Below are 18,437 nucleotides of genomic sequence, written 5' to 3' on the forward strand. Positions count from 1 at the left end.
GTTTAATAGTTGTTAGACTCAATTTATTAGTTAACTTGCTGGAAATCATACCACATCTCCATATTCTATGTTTTACTTTAAATGGAAAATATCACGAAACTCGTAATTGTCAAATGTTCGTTTAATATTAAAAGCTGGCACATATCATTACAAGACTACAAATATCTATTTCTTTCATAATAAATGTCCTAATTTTTTTATTATCATTATTTCCTATATGCATGAAATATCGTTATTTCTACAAGTTAATATATTAAATTATCAGCCGCGAGCTTTTACGACAGTAAACGCAGCAAACTAGCTAAATTTTACCATATGTATACGTAGAATACCAGATGATCTATTTATCGTGGTAATTGTCTCTCCCGTGACTGATTTAAATTTCAAAACAAGTAAGCTTGATAACATAACATCTCCTCACACAATGTGACAGCGCTATTAACTTCTCCTCAGTGACTGTGACGTCGCTGATAAATTCAAAAGTCCAAAAACCGTGATACGAGAAAAAAGAAGAAACTGGGCATGGTGACATAGGCGAAGTACGATAACCAAGATTAATTTCAATTTGAATCCATAGTTGAATTGAAATAAATGAAATTTCATGTGACAAATTTGATAAGAAACAAGAAATGACAACAACAGCGACAATTAAAACAAACGGATAAAATGACAGTATTGGTGATCTTGGTATAATCAGAGGTGTTCTGAATTTGACACCGCTGTGGGAAATTCATGCACCCTGAGGCGCAGCAGATAGCGAATTTATTTATTATGAAGCGTTTCTTTACTCATTTTCATAACGGGGTGTAGGGTTGAAAAATGCGTATGATGAACTTCAATATGTATTTCAACACCGATGTTGATGCCATTGTTAAATATTTCATTTTTCTATTATAATCTTATTTTAGGAATTTTGGAATTCTTTTTAGTTTTATAGGGATTTTTTTTTCTACTTTTGCCAATTTTAATTTTTCTTTGTAATTTTTTGTATTATTAATTTTTTCAAATCTTTATTTTTGGGAAATTTTGGCAAAATGGTATCCCTGGGTGAACAAGGGAAGGATGTTTTCCACACCGGGTTATTAACCAATAATAGGCGTAGGCATGCGCTTATCAGCTATGGACGTGTAAAATATATCTAATCACAAATGGGATATTAAGCTGGATAACGTAAAGTTAGATGACGAAACTTGCTACATAGCTAACAGACTATATATGTAATGTAAAAACTTCGTAATATTTTACAAATCAATATCATTTGAGAACTTTTTTGAAACGCTTTTGAAACGGGTTCTAATCAAAACAATAACAATGGCGACCTCCATGGCCAAAGAAAGTGAACACAGTTCTGACCATATGTTAACGAATTCACAACCTATTATTAATTCACCATCTCTGAATATCAACAAAAGGTCCAGATAACCTCCCTGCAACCCAAAAGCAAAATACAAGACAGATTAGGCGTCGCAACTCCATAGGCGACCTACGAGATATCGAAAAAAAGACACCAGCAACACGTAAAAACATTACAGACAAGGTCATTGAAGCACTCACCAGTCCAGATGTTCTCAACACAATAATTCCAGTATTGGCTGAAAAAATCAGTGAAACCTTAACTCCACTAATTGAAGAACAAGTGCAAAAATGCATCGCAGCACACGTTGAACCAATTAAAAAGTCTGTCAATGAACATGAAGCCAAAATAAATGACCACACAGAAAAAATATGTAGACAATTCATATGGATAAATAAAATAGACACTCAGTTAAAGGAAAATTCTAGAATTTTGGACCTTTGGGATTCCGAGCTTGAGGCACTCCATACAAAAACCAAGGATATAGATAGTAGATTAGAAAGCCAAGAGCAGTATTCTCGTCGGACCAGTCTTCGCTTTCATAACATCCAAGTACCAGTTGACGGACACGGAAAAATTCTTCACCCAGTCAATACGGATGACAAAATCCTAAGTATTTGCAACAGCCAACTTGGCCTCGACCTCTCTATTAACGATATTAGTAGAAGTCACGTCATTGGTAAAGCTAAATATGGCAAGTGTCAAGTCATTGTTAGATTTATGTCTTACCGTACTAGAGACATGGTATATACAAACAAAAAATATCTGAAACACAACGAAGATGGTATTTTCATAACTGAGAATCTTACCAAATTCAGAACAGACCTGACAAATAAACTATCCCAGATGAAATACAACAACCAAATACACGCCTATTGGACTTCAGATGGTCGTATATTTGTTAAAAGGGCTGAAAATAGTCGAAAGGCACTGATAAATAGCTTTGATGACATCTCTGACATCGAACGGGGCATTACCGAATCACCTAACCAACAACGTTCAGATACTGATAGGAGTCCAGAAACAAATGAAGTTAATATCTCACAACAGTCTAATAATGGAGAGTAAAACTGTTTGAACAAAACTTAACTGTGTTTCTTGTCTAGTTTGAGCTGTTGAAATAATTGCTATACAATGTATATTGACTTTCCGTCGTTAATACCATAAACACGTTTGTCTGAACTTGAGAATTTTAGTAGTAATCAGATGGTCTAATCCAACAAAAGCTATTTTCTTTGTTTTTGTTTTAGTTATCTGAACAATTTCATTCAACTGCTAGTTACATCATTTATCCAACACACTCTCTTTCCTCTGTTCACTTGTACATACAATTGCAACTTATTTCTTTTTTCCACTAATATTAATAATTCCAGGCTTTACAATTCAAGTATAATTATCAAAATCGTATTGTGACGATGTCTGTTTAAGTTCCTAAGTGACTAAATATATTTGAAAAAACACATAATATGTGATACCCCCCTTTTTTAAACTGGATATAACAGTGAAAATTTGTACCCTTTAACAAAAAAATAAAAACTTTATTCATATTTAATGCTATTTTCTCACCTAAATAAAATCAATACAAATAATCTAAATTTAATAAAACATTTTTTTGTAAACCCGATAGAGTTTACTGCTGTGATGATAAATGTAATATGACTTCTTTTTGTTGAAAACTTCAGATGCCTCCACCTTTAAAGATTTATGTAAACAAAATGTTATAACCATGCAAAAACATGCAGTTCACTGACGTATACTTGGGTTTTTGTTCCAAATTTATGATAACAAATACCTAAGTATGAACAACTATATTGAACACTTTTGAATGATATTGAAATATAAAAGAAGATACTATTATCAAAACGTATTAATGATGAAAAAAACCTGCTTTACTTTAAAAAATTGAAGCAGTTATTAATACTGTAAACCCTTACGGCCTCTTTTGGCGTTTATTGACACTGAGAATGAAGTTATCTATTTAAATTCGGGGGCGTTTGACTAGAAAGTCCTAAAATATTAAAGACTTCTTGAAATTTGAATTCGCAATTACATATACGAATGTAGCTATATCGCTGTTATTATTATTTTTTGTCTGTAATGCACCATGTGATGTATATGATGTATTTTGTTGTATTGATGTCACTTGTAGTATTTGTTTTCATCTTGCGTGGCTCTATGCATAAATGTTGAGTTTATAGGTGTTTCCTTGTTTTTACTTATTTAACTTTTTTTAATATTTTATTGAGAACTAATAAATTCTTCTCAATCACTCGATAATCCTTAAATGCAATTAGGTAAGAAGTTTGTAAACTTCCTAACCCATATGATTTTACACGTAACAACATATCAGTATAATGCTTTTTAAAAAAAAAGGTCGAAGTCTTCAAGTAGTAAATCATTTCCCATTTCAAATACAAATGCTTTCTCTCATATTCCAAACCTTGTTTCTTTTGTTTTGTATATTTTTCTTTTATTTGTCTTTTTTGATTTTTTCCTCAGTTATATGTGATGATGTGTGTGGTTGTTGTGATTCATATATTTCGTTTTGCTGCCTTATTATATGTATTATGATTTCTATGATAAAACCCAATGGGTAATTGAATAGAACAATATAGGGCAGCTATCGGGTTATTTAACTTATGTAGATGCACTTTTAGACTCGGCAGCTTTAACTCACGAACTAGTGATAGCTCTTTAAAAGAAATATTACTAACCAATTTCAGATGCTCGTTACTCGTCGTCTCTCTCTCACTTCTCCAGAGCTTAAATCCGAATATAGATATTGTTTTTCTGCTATTTGTTTTAAATGTCATCCTAATTATAGGAAATATTGAGACTAATCCAGGTCCGAATACAGATATTATAACTGACTTTACCAGTATAAATGAAACCTCACTATCCATATGTAACATAAACATACGTAGTCTACGAAATAAGCTTAATTTTCTCCAAAACTTTACTGACGAATTTGATATATTAACTATAACTGAAACTCATTTGGATCCAAGTGTTAACATTGACGATTTGCAGCTTTCCTCATTTTCAAAGAATATAATCCGAAAGGATCGTAACAGTGCCGGCGGAGGCATTGTCATCTATGTAAAGGATGATATATCCGTCGTACGTAAAGGTGAACTCGAAAACCACATTGATGAGACAATATGGGTAGAGATTAAAGGTAAAGGTCAGTCATTTCTTCTTTGTTGTACTTATAGGCCTGAGTGGACGGACAATGACCATTGGACAAGACTTAATTATTCGCTGGGATTGAGTTACCAACTAAGCGAGAATATTGTGATAACAGGAGATTTGAACTCTGATTTATTTTCAATCCATAATAATAAATTATATGATACAATGAATCTTTTTAATTTAGAAAATGTAATAAATAAACCGACAAGGGTGACTGGACACAGTAGCACATTATTAGACCCGATAATAACCAGCGACACAATTAAATATTCTGTTGCCGACGTACTTAAATTACCGTCGGAAATAAGTGATCACGATGCTTCTTTAATATTTTTAGAATGTCCGAGATTTGCATCCAAATCATTCAAAAGAGAAATTTGGTTGTACGATAAAGCAGATTTAAAAAAAATTTCTTCCGGACTTGATTCTGTCAGTTGGGATGCACTTTTTTCTGATGTTGAGGATGTCGACGAGATGTGCAATACATTTACTCAAAAAATCCTTGACATCGCAAGGCAGAGCATCCCAACTCGGCATGTTTATATACGAAACAATGACAGACCATGGTTTGACAACGAGTTAAGGAAAGAAATCCGCAGAAGAGATCGATTTCGTAAAAAAGCCTTAAAAACTAAAAAAGATTCTGACATTAATAAATACAAAAAGCAGAGGAATAAAGTAAACAATTTGAAAAAAGCTGCAAAAGAAAAAATTGAAAGAAGCTTGGATAATATCATCTTAAATAACGTGGCTAACCCCAAAACTTATTGGAAGATAATGAAAATGCTTATGAAATCCAATAAGGGTTCTGGTGATTTACCACCACTTATTAATATTATTCACGATGAAAGTATGGAAGATGTAGTGTACGGAGACGACGAGAAATGTAATCTGTTGAATAAATATTTTAGTATAATTTCTTCCCTAGAGGAGGAAGGTGTTCCCATCCCTGAAGTTGAACCAAGAACCAATATTATTTTAAATGATTTAGTAATTGAAAAATATGAAATAGTTGATATAATTAAAATTTTAGATCCTAATAAGGCATCTGGTCCAGATGTCATAAGTCATAAAATGCTGAAAATGTGTCCTGAAAAAATAGCAATTCCTTTAAAAATAATATTTAATAAATCCCTACAACAATGTAAATATCCCACCAGCTGGATGACTGCAAATGTAATTGCTTTTTTTAAAAAGGGAGATAGTTCGCTACCATCTATTTATAGGCCTATATCGCTTATAAGTTGTATAGGGAAAATAATGGAGCGAGTTGTTTATAAACATATCTTCAATCACCTACATAGAAATAAGTTAATATATGAATACCAGTCTGGTTTTCTTCCAAAATGTTCAACAGTTCACCAGCTTTTAGAAATTTACAACTGTATTTTAAATTCACTAGTAAATAAAGAAATTAGCTGTTTCGTTTTATGTGACTTTTCTAAATCTTTTGATAAAGTTTGGCATCAAGGATTGCTATATAAAATGAAGTCATACGGTGTGGACGGGAAATTATTGAATTGGTTTAAAAGTTACCTGAACAACAGACAACAGCGAGTTGTTATTAAACAATCGTCGTCAGAGCTTTGCAGTATTTCAGCTGGTGTCCCACAGGGTTCTGTTTTGGGACCGCTTTTATTCATTATTTATATTAATGATATTGCTGAAAATTTGATATCTTTATGTAGATTATTTGCAGATGACACATCTCTCAGCTACTCTAGTCGTGACACGTCACAAATAAAATCAGTGATCAGTCACGACCTGAGTGAGCTGAGCGATTGGTCTAAGAAATGGCTGATGTCCTTTAACCCAGAAAAAAACAGAAATTATGTTGTTTTCATACATTGAAACTCCGGAAATGAATTTCATATTCAGTGGTAAGAATATTAAAGTTACAGATTTTCATAAACACTTGGGTGTTACATTTAGTAGAGATGCTAAATGGAACACTCATGTGGAAAGTATCATAAAAAATGTATCGAAACATTTGAATGTACTTAGAAAACTAAAGTACAGATTACGTAGAAATAACTTAGAAAAGCTATACTTGACTTTTATAAGACCGTTACTCGAATTCGCCTGTGAAGTTTGGGATAATATGGGTGTGGGTTATAGTAACAAATTAGAGCAGCTGCAGCTTGAGGCAGCCAGAATTGTAACAGGTCTTCCTGTTTTTACTAGTAGTAGAATTATTTATGATGAGATTGGTTGGGAAACTCTAGCTGAACGAAGAGAAAGGAGGAAGTTACAATTATTTTATAATATTCAACATAATAATGCACCAGCCTATCTTTGCAATTTAATTTCACCAACAATCCAAAGTATAGCTGTTTACCCCTTACGTAATGGGAATGATATAATATACCCTTTTTGTAGACTTTCATTGACCCAAGAATCCTTCATACCTTCAACTATACGACTGTGGAATAACCTTAATGTGCTGACCCGCAACATTGACTTTTTAGGTAAATTCAAAACTGAAGTAAAAAATCTTAAACTGAATTCAAAAGCCCAAGTACCCAAACATTATACATTTGGCAATCGTAAACTCAACATCATTTTGACTCAACTTAGATGCTCAGCCTCGTTTTTGAATTATGATCTTAACAGAGTTAATATAATTTCAGATCCGTCTTGTAGCTGTGGTGCTAAGCGTGAAGATTCATTTCACTTCTTTTTTGAATGTCCTAATTATACGAATATAAGAATCAAACTATCTAATAATCTGAACTGGTTACCAGAGAACTCTCTATTAAATTTGAACATCTTAACCTCCGGTGATTCGTCATTAACTAATGATGAAAATGAAAGAATTTTAAAGAATGTATATGAGTTTACTAAAGAGTCAAAGAGGTTTCTAATTGTGTAATACAGCACACTAAAGTGCATATACATGTATATTGTGTACAACCATTCACATCATCACACATCATCTTTTACATATCCAATATATACAATGTATTATTTGCATGCATGCTTTGTAAAAAATTATATTGTTATAAATTGTTCATGGGAGAAGACTTCATAAGTTTGATTAACTTGTGTCTCATCCCTTTTGCATATTTAAGCAAATAAAATATGTTTAAATTATTAACCAATCAGATTGCAGGATTCTTGCTGCACAAAAAATGTGTTTATAATACACGAATGAAAAATAAAAAATGATCATGTATTACATAGGCTCATTCAGTTCATTTTTTCAAATAAACAATTAGAAAATCTTTGGAAGAATCACTCTTCATTGGCACGTCATCCTTCTTCATGTTGTTGTAGATATAAAATCGAATCATTATTTCTATGTCTCCCTGAAAAAAAAAATATTAAAAAATTGCATTGAAGTATTTTACTTTTTTTTATTGTTAAAAGATTGCTAAATACCCTGTTGTCGTGGTCTTTGGGAAAATACATGTAGTTCTCCCAAACGAATGTTTCTTTTAGATTTTAGATAATGTCGTTTGGGCTTAAAACAATCAATAAGGAGGTTGTGTTGATTAAAAAGAAGAAGATATTATTTTGAGGTTATACGTGAATATTAAAAGATACGTTTCAATTGTTAATTCACAATCCTGTCCTCATTTCCTAAATTATCACAAAACTGTATTAGACTCACCAGACAAAACTTCACGACAAAAGAATTGATTTCAACTTCCCAATTGTGAAATTGAATTTCTATGTAGCAATATTCCAGCAGCGTCTGCATACGGAGTATATATCTCCCAGTTCATATGATATCTCAGGGCTTGTATTTCATATCAAGATTTCCTTGAAAGAGAGTTTCTGCTTACAAGGAAGCTATCAAGCCAAGAGTTCCAAGTTGACGTCATCGTAAGTTTTACGGACGACATCACAAATTGGTTGGCCGGTATTGGATATTCGTTTCACAGACGACGGATATGTTACTAATGTCGTAACTACAATCCCGTGTCATTTTCACGAATGTGAACTACCGAATAAGACTTATTATCGGGTTTGAAATCACAAAATTAACACGACGGGTGCAACATGTGGAGCAGGATCTGCTTACCCTTCTGGAGCACATTAGATCATCCCAATGTTTGATGGGGTTCATATTGCTCAATCTTCAGTTTTCTGTGTTGTGTGTTGTATGTATACGTACTATTGTTTGTCTATTTTGTCTTCGTCCCTTCTGTCATCAACAATTTTAAACTTACCATGAGCAACACGACAGATGCAACTATAGAATATTCTTTGCTAATCATACATGAGCACCTGAAATCCTCCCAGTTATTAGTGAGGTTTTTGTAGTCTTTAGTTTTATTTTCTTGTCAATTTCACGTGTGAGTTTTAACTGTCGACTTGGTATCGTCTGTCTTTTTTTGACATGTTTTCAACACGCAATTGACATTTGATTAAGATTATTAGCTATAAAATATTTGTATTTAACTTACGTTTAATGATGTATACAATGCAGAACATCGCCAACAAAAAGACAGAACATGCTGTGACCATTAGAATATGCAAATGAAAGGATGAGTCGTATTCTAATGTAAAAGAAAATAATAACCTAGTCATTCACTGTGTTTAATGCAAATTGTCAACATACATAAGGAGTGTGCATATGCATAGTTAATTTTGTCTTACTATTTGATAAATCAAAACTAGCCATTCACTATGATTATAACATATTGCCTTTTCATTTATCATGTTTATGGCATTGGGGCTAAATGGGCAAATATCATGTCATGCATTGTCAATTATGATTATGACTGTGAATGTCATTTAAATAGGGATTATATTTATTCATTAAGTGAAATTTTCATTGACCGTATTGAAGTAACCAAATACGTTTTTTTATAAAACGTAGCCTCTAAAAAAACATCGGAAAAAATTTAACTTACCAGGACACGATTGTATGTTTTTATTGTAAACGGTTATGTTGTAAGATAATAGTGAGCAAATAATTTGCAGACTACCACTGCAACCAAACTCCTGGAGTGGAAAAGTAAAGGACACATTCACGTCTGTAAAATATCTATAAGATTGCAGCTTGGTTACGTTTGCTTCACTTATAACTTTGTCCTGTAAAAAAAGAGACCAACATGTATTTCTGAAATATGTGAAACTTTGACAGGTGTTCATAAGTATTGTGACGAAATAACTAAATAAAACAAAAACTATGTGAAATGATATTTCAATCATGCAAATGTTCATAAAGACAGTGTTGGTGCATTTTGCGTTTGTTGTATAATTATGCAGCATACATAGAAAAACAAATATAGTATTTTTAGAATAAAATATTAAGTTCTAAATTAATTTGATCTACAACAGATAAAAACGAAAACATTTAAAAAATGTGAATATAATAAATAGTTTTCAAAGCTGCTTACCTTAAACAACGTTGTGCAGATTGGTACTGGATTTACTTTCTCGAGTGATACTTCTATATGTAGCTGGTTTCCACTGATGAAAACACTGCTGTCCTTGTTTATTTCAGTTGGAAAAGCTGGAATCAATTATTTACCAAATTAGGATTACATGAATGCTAAAATGTATCTGTTTAAAACAAAGTAAGACCTCTTATATGATGCTCTACATATTAATAAGTATGCTTCGGACATGTCTGTGACATTATGTGTACAGTCTCGTTATCTATATACTAAAATCATCAATTCTAATCTGCAGTAAGATCTTTGAAGATTGGCTGTATAGATACTAAGATAAATGTTTTTTTATAAAGTATCCAAACTAAATCAATTGCACATGTACTGATAGATGCTTTAATCTGATAAAAAATAATTACCGACCGTGTGAAAACCTTATAAGGAGGTCAATGTCGTTAAACACCTCTAGTAAAACATGACGTATTCATTTATTGTTATTGTTTTTAACTATATATTTCAGTTACTGTGAGTTAGTTACTGTCTATCTTTAGTCAAGAGTCTGTTATCCGTTTGTTTATCGTTTATTGTTTTGGCATTACTAATGCTTTCCGTCTTCTCGCAACCGTGTGAATTTGTTTTATAAAATTACATATTGTAATTTTGATGCTTTTCATAGCTGAATGGTATGTGTTTTTCCCACTGGTGAAGGCCATACAAGGACCTAAAGTTTCTTTCCTTTATGCTGTTTTGTCTCTAATCGATTGATGTTTAATTAGCAAAATACTACTTCTTCTTATTTCTATATTAAAATTTATTTTATAATTAGCTTCTTCAATTCTGGAAAAAAAACATACTTAACACTTATAAACCTTTTCAACAAAAAATGCAAAAAATAACCGAGATTATACACATGTCAGTTAATACAATACTTGTTTCGTTATGATTACCACTGGTATACTTACAAATCAACTTATTCTGTTCTACAGATAGTATTTTAGTGTATACTGCAAATCCACAATGACATGTATATTCGTGACCCAAATCAAATTCATTGAAATTTCGGATCAATAAATCAAAATCAAGACTTGTATTTCTGGTCATCATTTTATATTTAGAAATTTTAGAGCATCCTTTGCAGACAAGAAGCTGGTAATGTTGCCCACCGGTCCACTGTCGTGAATCAGGTTCTGTTCTGGAAACATTGCAATCTTTCTTGTCCACGTGACACTTTAGTATAACGTCTCTCCCAAATATTACAGGATTGTTCACTACATTCCACGTTACTGAAATATAAAATATACGTATATAGATAAATAAATTTATATTGCAATCGACATCTCTACTATACTAACACAGGTGAACACATAACACGAAGCGATATACGTTAACTAGACGTATATAGTCTCCTGGTATCCTGCTTCTATTGCGAGTGAACTGTTTACGTCACAGTTCGATTTGGGGTCCTCACTGCGGTCCGCGTTTAAGTCATGTCTTTACTCGGCTTGAAACAGGAGTAATAGCTTGCTGAATCCCGCATTACTCCTGTTTCTTAGCCTCGTACAAATACAGCTGATATTTAAAGACACTTAACAGTTATTGTCTATTTAAACCTGAATATCAAATACACAGATATGAACTACATACATACTTACATACATACATACATACATACATACATACATACATACATACATACATAAGCCTTCAGCATCACTGAAGAGACAAAAATTTTCGAAATTCACATAAATGCAGTAGAATTGGAACTGTTTATATCATTATTATTATACTTTAACATGTTATAATCAAATATCCAGTTTCAATATCAGATAAGATTAAGTTATCTTATATTCAACTCACTTGTCATGACAGTTTGTCCCATCATCAACAACACCAGTAATACATCGTAAAATGTTGCGGTATTCATTTGTAGTTCACTAAATATAATGTTAATAAAAACGAGATCATTTCGTTTTTATTCAATAGACATATAACAAACAGTATTATTATGATTACAATTAAAATTTAATATTTGCATTTCAAAAGAAAGCATTTAATAATGTTAAGATTGAAATCCATTAGAAGATTTATTTACGGATACGCCCATATGTAGTTTACCTTATATGATATGACAAATAAAAATTTAAAGCAAGGGCCTGTAATGTCAGTCATTTGTAATTATATCCTAAATGATCATTATCAACTATCTAAATTTATAGCTGTAAACAATTATCCGACAATAAAATACGCATTTAACATGTAGTTACAGTGGTAGGCGGGACATTTGCTATCAACTTTTTAAAAGACATTTAAACTTTTGAAACAAGTGTAGGGGTCGAATTATAATCATTTCGTGCCAAACCATTTTGCACCGCCCATTTCGTTCCCTGGATAAAATCAGTTCGTACCATGGTCATTTCGTAGTTGGATCATTTCGTACCTCATGGAATTTTTTAAATGTATGCCACTTCGTCCCTAATTGGACACTTATGTGTATGCTTTCTTATCCCAATGAAATATTCATATGTATGCAATTTCGTACCTCACGGACAATTTGTCTTTTCTTTGTCTTCTTGTAGTTTTGCCGGTTCTTATAGAATTATGCGTTTTAATCATCCCTAAAATGTCTTCCGTCGGGGTCGGATTGTGTTCTGTTCAGTTGTTTTATTTTGTCATTTTTATATTGCTGTTTATCTATTTGTTGTCTTTTGTGATCTTGCCGCGTAGCGGAGTAAGGTAAATGGATATTTGCTACAGTAAAATCAAGTTTTACAAACGCCAAGCGTAAAATAAAATACAGTTATCTCCATTCTTATGCCACATATTAAAATAATTTCCATTTATCAATATTTTGGCCTAAAATAGTCATAAATAAAAAACTCCGCGAAACTGTTCCGAGGTCTTTTGTACCCAAACAATGTCATATGAATACTCCCGGTGTCATCTAGTCGTATCTATACTTGTCATACTCTTCTGAATGGATTCAATATTGACAAAAAGAAAATTTTGAGGCACAAAATGTGACTTTTTGTTTATTTTTTGAGAAATTACATACCAAAAAAAAAATTGGAAATTAAATGGTGGCTTTCTTAGTTACGGACTTCAAAATATTTGTTAATGTCCAATGAAAATGATTGTTACAAACGAATTGCATTAGAATATTCTTTTTATGTAATGATTGATGGATTACTGCTTGTCTTTTTGTGATAATGCCGGTTTTTATCGACTAATAAGTTTTTATTCTACCTGTGATATCTGCCGCTTGGATCCTGTTGATCACTGTTCAGTTTTTTATGTAGGGATTATTTTATCGACTTATGAGTTTGAATCTCCCTTTGATATCTCCCGTCGTGATTGTGTTGTTCACGGTTCGTTTTCTTACGCACTGTTAGTAGATTGCTGTTTGTGCTTTTGCCGGTTTCTATTGACTTCTCAGTTGTTATTCTGAGTCTCCCTTTGATATCGCCGGCTCCTTGTTGTGCATTCAAAATCATTCAAGTTGCTGTACCAACACATTATATTTAAGCATATATAGTACTTATTCCGATTGTGTACTACATACATTGCATGTATAGATATTAGTTAAGGAATGTCTAAATGTCAAAATTGCGTTTGTGCATGGAATGATATGATCAGTCCCGTAATTATATAGTGTATATGATGGGAAAGATTTCCATTGCATTCGAATACAATTATAAAAAATGTTAAAAATCATTTGCGTTTAAAATTTTAAAATAAAGTATTGACTTTTATTTAGAAACTTACAAAAAAACAACTGTTAATGTTCTGTGCTTAAGTTATAAACTTAAATCGGTGCTGCTGCTTAGCTTATCTATCAAATATATACACTTAACGCTCACTAAAACAACAAGTACATATCCTGAGTGCACCCGGCAGGTCCTGAGCGGTTTTTAGACGTACCGGCTTAGCTTTAGTGTTATTGTCTCGTATCATAAAAGAAAACTGAAATATGCACAAAGGCATTACGTTTAGCAGTTGTTAATTAGATGTAAAACAAAAGGGATATTTCTGTTTTTATAAATAAGACAGTATCAAAAGATTGTTTTCTATCAATAAACAATAAAACAAGCTCTATTACATTATCCAGTACTTCATTTTAATAACCAAATGAATGATAAAACCTTCCTCTTCGACAAGTGAAAAGAGTAATGGGTTATTTAAATATATAAAAAATATTGTGATTTACATTATGTTATTGTTATCTATACTACTGTATAACCCTCTTAAATTGACTTGGCTTACCTTTAACGTGTTAATACTCTGCTCTGTGTTTAGAAAAACTATCAAATATATCATAACAGAAAATTAAAACAGATAAATATATAACATTATAAGACCATTCAAATTTAAAAAATGTTTCTTATTGAGCCAAATATTTCGTTTTGATGACAATATATATGATCTATTTCTGTAAACAATTATTGAATAAGGTATGTGAGGACATGAATACATTTGTACTAGGGACTTTTGATAAAGTACTACTATGCTACAGTATGCTAACCCCTAACAGGAGGGATTGTGCCTGATATTCATATGATGAAGACATAATCTTTCAATCAGTTTAATTGAGGTCTGGAGCTGTCATGTCAGTAACTGCTAGTAGTCTGTTGTTATTTGTGTATTATTGTCATTTTGTTTATTTTCTTTTGTTTCCTATTCTGACATCGGACTCGGACTTCTCTTAAACTGAGTTTTACTGTGCGTACTGTTGTGAGTTTGTTTTTTCTACATTGGCTAGACGTATAGGGGGAGGGTTGAGATCTCAAAAAACATGTTTAACCCCGCCGCATTTTTGCGCCTGTCCCAAGTCAGGAGCCTCTGGCCTTTGTTAGTCTTGTATCATTTTTAATTTTAGTTTCTTGTGTATAATTTGGAGTTTAGTATGACGTCCATTATCACTGAACTAGTATACATATTTGTTTAGGGGCCAGCTGAAGGACGCCTCCGGGTGCAGGAGTTTTGCATTGAAGACCCATTGGTGGCCTTCGACTGTTGTCTGCTCTATGGTCGGGTTGTTGTCTCTTTGACACAATCCCCATTTCCATTCTCAATTTTACTTCCTTTCTGTGTAATCTTAGAGGAAGTGTAAATAAAACCAATAATATAAATATTGGGGGTTAGGTAAACATTCCTTATTCAGTTAGTATCGCGCCTAGTCTATTCAGACTGGTCTTCAGGCGACACCGTTATGGAGTATGGATGCGTCACAATGACAGTTATTATTTGGTCTCGGAAGTAGTAAAATTCTGCAATTCTTTCAAAAAGATGTTTATATTAAAACATATTAAATAATCTATAGTGAAGAAATGTCAGTTAATTGTGGTATCACCATGAAACTTTAATCATTAACATGTCGAAATGAACTGCTTTTATTTTACTTTGCCATTATACAAATAGCTTTGAAAATCAGATATGAGAAAAAGGCGTTACTAAAATGACATTTTACCCCTTAAGCAGTTGTGTATTATACATATTTTCACAAAACACCTTTTTTGGATCATATCTGAAATTAAGTGATAGGTCCTCAAAACTAAGCTATTTTTGCAGTATTGAAGCAGTTTTTCATTAAATGCTAGACCTCTGAAGCTCTAAAGCAAGTATCTTAGACTGAATTGAACAAAAAAAAATCAATTTCATTTTGCAAAGAATATATATTATGTGAGAATTGTCTGCTAAAAAACAATGAAAACTTTTTTTGCAAAAAACAAATGAGCTGCGTCGGATAAAAGTCGAACTTACCCAAATAAATATCAATTATTATTCATCTGTTATCTTATTTTGTATATGTATACATGCACTGGCTTAAGGTCGATTTCTATCCTACACAGGTCAAATAATGTGTGAGAATTGTGTATTGGATTCATGGCATGTCCTGTTTGAATTTTGAAGACCTATACCAAAGATAAGGTTGGCAGCTTTTTATTTTGGATAACTACTCCTTTTACACAACGCAAATATACTTCCATTTGTTTCCAATTTTTTGTTTGAAATTTAATTTGTCAACGTAAGGCGTTCTTACAATTTATCTCTTTTTGTGTTATATAAAGGTGTTTTTTATGAAGACATTCTAAATGGAAATTGATTTATTTAATAAAATACGCCGACATTACGCAATTTAGATTAATAGAATAAAACTTGAAAAGATGATCTGAGTTGTATTTGACAATTATTCAACGCCCATTTTTGGCTATACAGCTCCAATCGTGTTTCGATACTTATTCATTACGATTTCCAAGTTTGCTATGTTATTGTTCCCGACGAAGGCATATAAAAAGGACTTCGGATGTATACTCATATTTATTCTTAATTTTATTCAATTTGTAATTTCTATGACGTCGCGATTTAATCTATTAAAACTTGTATCTTTATTCTATCAAATAATGTACCAATAATTACTTTTTCGGTAACACTACAGTATTGATTTTGCTATTTAAAAAAAAATAGTAAGAGACCTGGGCTCTACATCTGAAAACTTCCACCTGTGGTCAAAGTACAAATTTTCGCAAATCCCTTATTTTGATTGGTTTGATTCTAAATATGACAACGATAATCGTACTCCGCACTTATAGGACCACAAGGCGTGAGATTTTCCGAAATTATTTTTTTCTTAAATTTTCATGTTCACTTTTGTCACACCAGGGGAAGATCTGACAGTTTAATTAAATATTTACAGCAAAGCATGGACGTTTTTGTATAATTCGCATTCCATAAGTTACAGTTAAATAGCTGAATGTGAAAATAAGTTTTGCTCCCAAATATATGTTTTAAGTTTAGTTGGCTGATATAATATACAGTGAAATCAATACTGTGCGAATATCTTATAGGATTGAATACGTTTTATCATATATTTTTACAAGTCGTATCCTCTATTCAATTTGGGGGCCTCGGTGGCCAAGTGGTCTAAGTAATTCTACTACTGTAGTCACTAGCCAACCAACACTGAGGTTGTGAGTTCGAACCGGGTGCACTCCATTCCTATCTTAATTTATTAGGATTGTCAGTTTTCCTTTAGAAAGTCGGTGGTTTTCTCCGGTCACTCCGGCTTCTTCCACCCATAAAAACTGACCGCCACAAAATAGCCCAAAGTACCGCTTTCGAGTGGCATTCAAACACCAACAATCAATCAATCAATCTATATTCAAGTTAATGAATACATGTACTCAATTTTTAATCTTTCAAAAATACATTATAATTTAACTGGACATTTTTAGAAAACTGCCATCTACAAAACAACAACGTCAGATCGGACTGGATTGAAGATAAGAATATGCTTTTTGATGGTAGACAAGATTTAGTCTTGTTTATTTCATACACACAAACAAGTCAATAACAGGGTTTCAATTGAAAAATACACCGTATGAATTTCATCAAGGAACTCCCCCATATTTTACAAATCAATATCGTTCAATCAAAGTTATATTTAAATGATTATGAAATTGTATATGAACAATAAGAATAGACAGAAATAACTTGTTTAATTGTCAAACAAAACAATTGCATAGCTTAGTTCTTTACTTTAAGCCGGAAGAATGTTTGAAAAACTGTTATGCTATAAATATGACATCGTAATTTATATTATCTAGGTTTTTTATAATCGAGAAATAACAATGCATTTTGTTAAATTATTAGGACATCTTGAACTTGCAGCGAAGGGATAGCTTTTAATGTACTATATATTTATCACTTCTGTGTTTTTAGTCAACTTAGGCCAACTGTTAGTTGTTCTTTGTGTTATGTACATTAATACAAACGGTGTTCTGTTTTGTTGTGTAATCTTAGGAAACTTACAAGACAAAATCGATCCCGAGAGGATGTACGTTTTGCAAACGGCATTATGGTTTGGTTGGCCGTCCTGATAAGCAAAAATATTTCCCATTGTCGTAACTACAATCCTTTTCTTTTTTCAGCGATTGTAGAAATACAAAATTATACGTATCACCAGATTTAACACGCATGAGTGATACCACGGAGTCACATGTTGAGCAGGAAATGCCTTCCCTTCAGTAGTACGAGACCAACCCTCTATTTGATTGGGCTCGTCTTGCCTTTCCAGTCTTCAGTTTTACATGCATGTGAAATGATTTATTTATTGATATTTGTTTTTTCGTCGTTTTTCTGTTGATCATGATTGTGTTTGTTCGTATTTGACTTTTTGGTTTTATATTGGCCTTTTGGTGTCGTCTTCCATATTTAATTTTAAATATGCGGGTGAACTTTATCTAGGAACAGATAATAGAAGTTTACTTCTTTTATCTACTTCTATGTATTAAAGGGGCACTAGCTACGAGATATATAAAAATCTTAAATATGATTTTTTTTGTTCAATCATTAATGAAAGTGAAATAGTGAAATAATAAATCGCTTGTAGCAGCCAGTCTGCTTCAATTTTGTCAAAATAAGCTAAGAAACATTCATGATGAATTTTTCACTTGGAAGTGAATAATTCGACCCCATTGAATCCGTATTCATGTGAACTTCAATTTAACCCCTTAGCTAGAAATGGATAAAGCATGAAACGTGCGTGTTAA

At 32.2% G+C, this 18,437-nt stretch overlaps 1 protein-coding gene across 1 annotated transcript; it reads right to left on the reverse strand.

Moving 5' to 3' along the window:
* Positions 1-7,087: 7,087 nt before the first annotated feature.
* Positions 7,088-11,884, reverse strand: LOC127710948 (uncharacterized). The gene is made up of 6 exons (XM_052216907.1): positions 11,749-11,884; positions 10,854-11,174; positions 9,898-10,013; positions 9,409-9,589; positions 8,959-9,051; positions 7,088-7,854 (listed from the first exon to the last, which is right to left on the reverse strand). Exons 1-6 carry the CDS (start codon positions 11,813-11,815, stop codon positions 7,799-7,801), a joined length of 834 nt encoding a protein of 277 aa, XP_052072867.1. The 5' UTR covers positions 11,816-11,884; the 3' UTR covers positions 7,088-7,798.
* Between the last annotated feature and the right edge of the window lie 6,553 nt (positions 11,885-18,437).

Source organism: Mytilus californianus, unplaced genomic scaffold (genome assembly GCF_021869535.1).
Source record: "Mytilus californianus isolate M0D057914Y unplaced genomic scaffold, xbMytCali1.0.p SCAF_8, whole genome shotgun sequence".
NCBI lineage: Eukaryota > Metazoa > Mollusca > Bivalvia > Mytilida > Mytilidae > Mytilus > Mytilus californianus.

What these genes read in the sequence shown, in the direction of transcription:
- LOC127710948 (XM_052216907.1), bottom strand. Translation starts at nt 11,815, where the DNA reads ATGAATACCGCAACATTTTACGATGTATTACTGGTGTTGTTGATGATG. An exon ending in AGAACAGAATAAGTTGATTT is followed by an intron (nt 10,014 to 10,853) that starts GTAAGTATACCA and finishes AATTGATTCCAG; the next exon opens with CTTTTCCAACTGAAATAAAC. An exon ending in CATTGTATACATCATTAAAC is followed by an intron (nt 7,855 to 8,958) that starts GTAAGTTAAATA and finishes TTTTTTTTTCAG; the next exon opens with GGAGACATAGAAATAATGAT.